General features: G+C 47.7%; 1 protein-coding gene across 7 annotated transcripts in view; it reads right to left on the bottom strand.

The window, feature by feature from the left end:
- Positions 1-7,024, bottom strand: part of Tex26 (testis expressed 26) — a 38,106-nt gene extending 31,082 nt beyond the window's left edge. For 2 of the 7 annotated variants that reach the window (XR_015634114.1, XM_087579114.1), the window contains exon 1: positions 351-459. Coding sequence is in view for 4 of the 7 variants with exons in the window: in XM_087579114.1 (XP_087435240.1) it covers positions 351-429 (79 nt within the window). In the remaining 3 variants the exon portion in view is untranslated. Of the gene's footprint in view, positions 1-350; positions 487-6,973 lie in introns of those variants that run through there. The other 5 variants (XR_015634115.1, NM_001134603.1, XM_087579113.1 and 2 more) reach the window with 5 other exon arrangements.
- Positions 7,025-7,660: the final 636 nt, after the last annotated feature.

Consider the following 7,660-nt stretch of genomic DNA (forward strand, 5'->3'; position numbering starts at 1 on the left):
GAAGCAGTCCCGCTCCTTCTCCCCCTCTCAAGATTCTGTTCACTTGTCTTCCGCCCCGTTGTCCTTGGAAGGACACTAACTGTGGCTTTATCCTGTCCCCCTCAGGGGTTTCCTGAAGTATTTAAAGGGACACCCGAGTTTCAAAGAGGGGAGTATAAAGGGCTGGGTAGGAGCGAGGTCAAGGGCTGCTGATCATTCTCCCCGATTCACTTGTGCCTCCCTACCTTCTCTAAGAGCGAGGCAAAACCCTCAGGATTCATGCCCTTGGGCAAAAAGTGCCTTATTTCAACCAACTCCACCGCACACACAGCACACCACGCCCCGCAGACCCGCAGCGTGGGCAGTCTTACTTGACTGGAGCTTGGGGTCACATTGAGGGGGGTACCGAACCTCATCACTACACCGGGCCATCTCGTCCCAAAAGGCCATCTTCCCTCCCCGGCAAGGCAGAAATACTCCACTCTGTGCCCCACCCTCTGACAGTGCCTTTGTGATGCGTCGTTATGGAGACACAGCAAGCCTTCTCTCAGTCTCCGCCCCTGGACCCAGAGGGTGGGCGCATCGCGCAAATACCTGACTTTCCTGGAGTTCCCTAATCCAGTAGTTCTCAACCTGTGAACTGCGACCCCTTTGGGAGTGTCGAATGACCCTTTCACAGGGGTCACCTAAGACCATTGGAAAACAGATATTACCATTCTGCATTACTATTCATAACCGTAGCAAAATTACAGTTATGAAGTAGCCACGAAATAATTTGTAGCCGGGGGTCGCCACAACATGAGGAACTGCACTAAAGGGTCACGGCATTAGGAAGGTGGAGAACCGCTGCTCTAGTCCTTACAATACTTTCTACGAGTTTTGTGTATAGTTTTGTGTATTGGCAAATAGGAGAAAACTGAAAAATGCAGAAAAAAAGTTTATTTCAGCCTGGTGTACCTGTGATCCCCAAACTCAGGAGGCTAAGGCAGGAGCAGCCCAACCCTGGAAAGAGATGCCTTGTCTCCAAAATAGTAACTACTACAAATGTTAAAAACCCGGAAGCAGACTGTCAGATGCCCAACCGCAGATGTGTGGCCACTCATAATTTTCAGTGTAAGCAAATGCGTGGCAGGGAAATCTGTAGGATATGGCGACTACACTCAAGGACGAGAAAGATTGGTATACTGGGATACCTCACAGCGTGTGTGGTCAACCTGGAGCAGCCTAGGCCAGCATCTAGTTACTGCAGGGAAACAATGGGCACAGACTGACTATGGAGAGCACAGCGGTGTCCAGGCATGGCGGGCTCAGGCCTGCAATCCCAGCGCATGGGAGCGCATGGATGCAGCGGTGTCATCCTCTACTCTACGGTTTGTCCAGGGGCAGCCTGGGATACACCGGACCCTATTTTTAAAAAGAGAAAAATATGTAGAAGCCCAAACTATATTCCTGATGCCAACCATAGGGGTGTAGTGGGGGCCACTTTGTTACTGTACACGGGTCCACCCGTCCTACCCACCTATCCACGAGGAGCTTTATTTAAAAAAAAAAATCATTGCTGTGCATACAATTTTATCATCTATGAAAGATAAGCAAATTTGCACACTAATGACATGGCTGGGCCTGTTTACATAAAGAACTAAATCTTGGCTGAATAGGAGATGATGCAGGCCACAGACCATCTTCAGGGCTTTTCAGAATCCATCAATATTTTGGTTTCTATGGTTACTGGTAGTCAGAAGACCATTTGGCATAAATGCCTGGTACGAAGGGGCAGAAATGTGCTTAGGACCACTTCAAACAACACTCGGAAGTTCTGTCCTGATCCTAAGCCAAAACTTAGCAAGTTATTATGAAATTCTAGACAGCAAATCAAATAGCAATTTTCAAATAGGAACATTTCCAAGTGGGCTCGGAGGGAAAAGGGAAGGACTTCATCAGGGACCCCAGTTCTTCTTTAGTGAGGATGTGGACAGCGTGGGCGGAAATGCCCACCATAGCTTTCCTCCCGGATATCATGATCTGGGCTTGTCTCCGTGGTCCAGCTGGACACCATAAACTCTGTGTCCCTTTTATCTTATGGTCTCCTTGTTCAGCGACATACAGCAACCCCACTCCTCCGTTCAACTCTTTATAACAAATACTCTGAGCTCGTTTGATTTTGAATTAACATTTAGCATTGAACCTCCAGTAACCGTGTAGTGTTGTCAGGTCGATAGACTGATGGATGATTGATCGACTGATTGCAGCTCTCTCATTCACGTATGAGACCCCACAGCACAGGAAGCTATGTATTAATCGTGGAGTACAGAAGGTATTTCCTGTTCCTAACATTGGCAGCTGCTTGGTTATTGGTGACATAGTAGCAGGTTTTTAGTTACTACTGAACGACCCCAGATTAGACAACGGCTATCATTCGCTCTTGGGAAGAGAAAACAGGAAACGCACAGTGGACATTTCTGGAACCTTATTTAGAAGGTGGTTGACAGCCTGCCTTAGCCTTTAATCCCAGCGCTCGGGAGGCAGAGGCAGATGGATCTCTGAGAATTTGAGACAGACCTGGTCTACATAGTGAGTGCCAGCCAGCCAGGGCTGGATCTCACTAGATCCTGTCAAAAAACAAAGGTGTGTGTGAGCATTCTGTGTGTGTGTGTGTGTGTGTGTGTGTGTGTGTGTGTGTGTGTAATAATAACTCATCAAAGACCCCAAACAGCTGCAAGCAACATTTTTATGATTTATTTTAAATGTGTGACTATGTGTGTGCGAGCGCCACACGCATGCAGGTACTGGAGGAGGCTAGAACAGGGCATTAGGTCCTTTGGAACTGGAGTAACAGGCAGCCGTGAGTCACCAGTTATGGGTCTGGGGGTCCGGATATGGGTGCTGGGAATTAGACTTGGGACTTCTGCAAGAACCAGAATCGTCTTTAAAATGAGGAGCTAATCCAGTTTTCTGGTGCCAGAGCCTCATGCATGCGGTGTAGGGAATGTAAGACATTTTAACGCAATGAACAGCAGAAAACGTTGGGAGGCACAGACTTCTGTCAATGTTATTTAAAAAGGAATGCGTCTAAATTAGGGTTTAGTAGTGGCATCTAAATTAAGAAAGTAACACCCAATAACAGATTAGCTGTCTGGAAGTGGTAGGGCTAATTAGCATAGCATAATTTAAGATAAATATATTTTTAAAGCGGAGCAGCGAGCATATAGGATTTTTAAAAGTGAGCTCTTATTAATATCTCAGATCCGTCTTGTCTTCGACAAGCTCAAACGCGGGGTGTGCGCTGACTGCAGATCCAGGAGACATCTTTGCCACTTTCCTTCTGGGGGCCCTTGGGGTAAAGCAGCTCCATTTGTGAGCTCCTGTTGCCTTGTCTGTAAACACGGGGCTTACAGAGAAGATAATCCCAACAACAGCTTATCAGTGGTAACCCACACAAGCCAAGGAATCTCTCTTTTGCCTCGTTCCTACTCTACGTCTCCGTTGATGCTGTAGTGTCTCATCTCTCTACTCAACACACATATTTTTGTCAGGGTCTGCTTTGCTGTGAATGGCACTACCAAGTTCCTGGCATTAAATTTCGTTGGCCTGAGGCAACCCCATAAATGATTAAGCCAATGTAGGCTTGGTTGCGCGTGTTGCGCACTCTCTTTTCTTCTTTCTTCTCTCAACAAACACCGCTTGGGTATTGTCTATAGACTGCGCTATAATGTTGCAAGGAGCACGCTAGATAGGGGCTTGGAGTTAGCACGCTGAAAGAAAACAATGCCTACCTCTCAAGGATGAGTGGAGGTAGCCAGGTAAAGAGGAGGGGAAGAAAAACGGGGTCCAGAGACGCTGAAGAATTTGTTGGCGCTGGGCTGTGAAGATCAGTGGGGGCAGTGTGTGCACAGAGCTAAGACAACCGGGCTCAGAGGTGGCCCTGGGAGCCCAGCAGAGGGGTTACAGGTCACCAGAGCTACAGGTCAGCAGAAGCTCACTGACACGGTGGAGGGAAGGCACCAAGCTGGAACTTTAAACTGTGACCTCGTTTTCCAAAAGGAGAAGTTAGAACTGTTCCTTAGAAAGCAAAATATCTGGGTCTTTAATGCGCCTCTGTGGTTTTGTGTAGATCCTAAGCTAGGGAGATTTCGACCGAGCGGGTTAAGAGTTAATGGTTTTTTTTCCCAATGAATACCATCTGTAACGAATCTTTCTCTGCACACAGGATGTGAACTGCTTAAGACAATGGGTGGTAAGAGGGAGCAGGCAGCAGTCATGGCTGTCAAGTTGTAAACTCTGGTGAGGAGGGAGAGAGAAGGTTAGCCTGGGCACCAGGCTATGCCTGGCTCTAAATTACTTCGCACCATGTGAAGCATCCAGGCTGGCTTTGCCCGTTTTACAAGCAATATTTAGCTTTGCTGAAGGTGCAAACCCTGAGGCAGAATGAGTGTGCACCCCATTCTGGCTATGAACCCCAGGACCTGTGCAGTATCCCCTAGGAGGCACAGACTGATGAATGACTTGTGCAGGCTGCAAACTTAACCAAAGGCAAGAGGGGATGTGGGAGCACCTGGGCCGATTAAAACCACATCAGTAAAACCAGACCGGAGAGCTCATCGAACAGACAGGGCCAGCAAAGGAAGAAACACTTTCCCCTGAGCCACATCTAAAGGGTGCCTAACACTGGGTGACAAGGACTCTGCTGACCTATCCTCTGACCCAGTGCATGCATCAGGAGCCTCATGAGCAGCAAAGTCCTGACGGTCCTCATGGTTGAGCCCATCGCTGTTTCCCACTGCCTCACTGGGCCACTGAAATCACGGCCATCAGTTCATCTCTGTCCATCCAGTGACCCTGACGCGCAACTGGACCCCATGATCCTGTGGCTCTGCTCTGCTCACTGCCACACATCTCTAACTGGGTTCATTTAGTACCTGAGCATCTGTAGTGGCTTTCTTTACATTCATACGAGCTTGCTATAAGATCTCTTTAAAGTTTGTGGCATCCTTTGTACCATTGCACAAACTACCTCCCCCACCCCACCCCCCCACACTATATAACAGTATTTCTCAACCTGTGGCTCGTGATCATTTTGAGCAGTCTAACAACCCTTTCATATCAAATATCCTGCATATCACATATTTACATTATGATTCATAGCAGTAGAAGAATTACAGCTATGAAATAGCAAGGAGATAATTTGGTGGTTGGGGCTCACCACGACATGAGGAATTATATTAAAGGGTTGCAGCATTGGGGGAGTTGAGAACCACTGCTCTATAACCTACATACGTCGTGTGAACTGCTGGGTATGATCTGAGCTAATGTTACTAAATATGATCGGGGCGAAGGAACGTGCGGCTGCCAAGAGCTGGCTATCACAGGAAATGAGAACTCCTTGATATACAGCGGAAAGAATAAAGCTCCTGTATCCTGTGACTAAACTGCACAATCGACATGAATCAGATGTGGATGTGGTCTTTTATGTTTCTAGCTGAGCGGGCTAAAGATAGATAGTGATATTATTTAAAAGAAGATGTGGTCAAGTTCCTAGGTCAAGAGTAGGGAGCAAGGATGGTGGTAGGAACTCCAGGACAACAGAGGACCCAGGAAAAGGAGGGGATAGAGGGACAGCAGCCTCTCAGGCCGAGATCCACACTGTCCTGGTTGTTTTCTGGGGCTTTGAAAAGCAGCACCTCCAGAAGCTAAGGAGGAAAGGGTTTACCTCATCTTACATGTTCACGTCGCAGCCCATCATCTGAGGAAGTCAGGGCAGGAAGGCAAGAGGAATTGACTACAGAAGAATACGGCTTACGACCTTGTTCCCCATGGCTTGCTCAGCATGCTCTATTATATAAAGTAACCCAGGCCCATCTGCTGGGGAATGAGGTGGCACCGCCCACAGTGGACAGGACCATTCCACATCAACCACTAATCAACAAAGCACCCCACAAGCCAACCTGATGGAGAAATTTCCTCAGTTGAGGCTCCCTCTTCCCTAATGACCTTAGTTTTCATCAAGTTCACACACACACACACACACACACACACACACACAGAGAGAGAGAGAGAGAGAGAGAGAGAGAGAGAGAGAGAGAGAGAGAGAGAGAGAGAGAAGCATACGCATCCACACTACAAGTCTGAGAATCAATGCTGTAGTAACAGACCAGATTGGGAGTTCACTTCCTGAACGGGAGGGAGAATATGTAAGAGTCGCTGGGATCATTTAAAGAACAAAGTGAAACGTGAGGAAGAGACCTCTGGTGGCTGCTCCAGCAGCCTGGAAGAGGCCAGAGCAAGTTAAAGCCAGTCCACAGTGATGCCCCACCACTCTAGGTACAAAGAGATTGTCTTAGCTACTTTACTATGGTGAAACGCCTGACTAAAGCCATTGAAAGAAGTAAGGGTTTGCTTTGGCTCGCTGCCCATCCTGGTGGGGAACTTAGGAAGCTAGTAGCTGCTGGGTGTGTTTGCATCTGAAGTCAGAAGTGGATGAATGGCTATGCTCAGCTGACGTTCTCCTTCCGTGCAGCCCAAGGTCCCCAGACCATGACGCAGATCTTCCTATCTTAAGGAACTGAATCTAGATAGACTTTCTCAAGCAAGCCAAGATGTGTCTCCTAGGTGATCCCAGACCCCCTCGTGCTGATGATGGCTATTAACCATCCTAGAAACGGAATATTTTCTCTGCCTTGTTTCTTTGATTTAAGCAAGACACTGTTACTATGTAGTCTGTGGTGTCTGCATCAAGTAACGTGTGAAAAATACATTGTGTTCTTTCTAGCTAATTAGTGGACTCCTAAGACATTATTTCAAATTGTGGATTCATTCTATGTTAGGATTCTAGAAACAAATGAGCAAGAAACACTCTCTCTCTCTCTCTCTCTCTCTCTCTCTCTCTCCCCCTCCCTCCCTCCCTCCCTCCCCCCCCCCCTTTCTCTTTTCCATCTCTTTCTTCTCTTCTTAGGTATTTGCTTGTTTTGAGACAAGGCCTCGCACACCCCCGGCTAACCTTGAACTGTGAGCTCTTGATCCTTCTCCCTCCGCCTCCTGAATGCTGGGATTACCTAACTCTCAGCTCTGCAGTTTCACTTTAAGGAATTGCACAGGGATTTGGACCTTCTTAGGCGCGCCGTCTAGAATGAAGCAGTAAAGCCACTGCCTCAGTGAGATCCTCCTACATCAAAGAGGACTTTCTGCCTTACTCACAAGTCAACAGTTGGCTTCATCTCTCCCAGAAACGTCCAGAATGATATTGACCAAGTCTAGGCTCCTGGTTCAGCTAAGCAAGCACATGGCCATGACGGTCCCTTCCTGAGACCTTCTGGATCTCAAAGTGTCACAAAGACTGTGGCAGCTAAGGAGCCCTAGGGAAAAAAAAATCACTGTCCCCAGATAGAGATTTCCAGAAAAGAACCATGGAATTAGAAGGAGTAGAGGGGTCATCGGGTCACAGGGGAATCATGGGCATGGGATCCAAACACGTTATGGACATGGGTGAAATGATCACGCAGCCCATCAATGTGTATAATTAGCATATGCTAATTAAGACAAGAGAGCCAGTGACTCTGATGGTAATAACTCTGTCAACACGAGCTTGGGTGACAACAGGCCACGAAGCCTTTTTTACTATTCTTGTGTGCTGGTTGTTTATATCAGGCAGTGTGCATGCCCAGTCTGGAGCCCCTTTCAGCCAGGA

Source organism: Rattus norvegicus, chromosome 12, assembly GCF_021556685.1.
Source record: "Rattus norvegicus strain SHRSP/BbbUtx chromosome 12, alternate assembly SHRSP_T2T, whole genome shotgun sequence".
Classification (NCBI taxonomy): domain Eukaryota; kingdom Metazoa; phylum Chordata; class Mammalia; order Rodentia; family Muridae; genus Rattus; species Rattus norvegicus.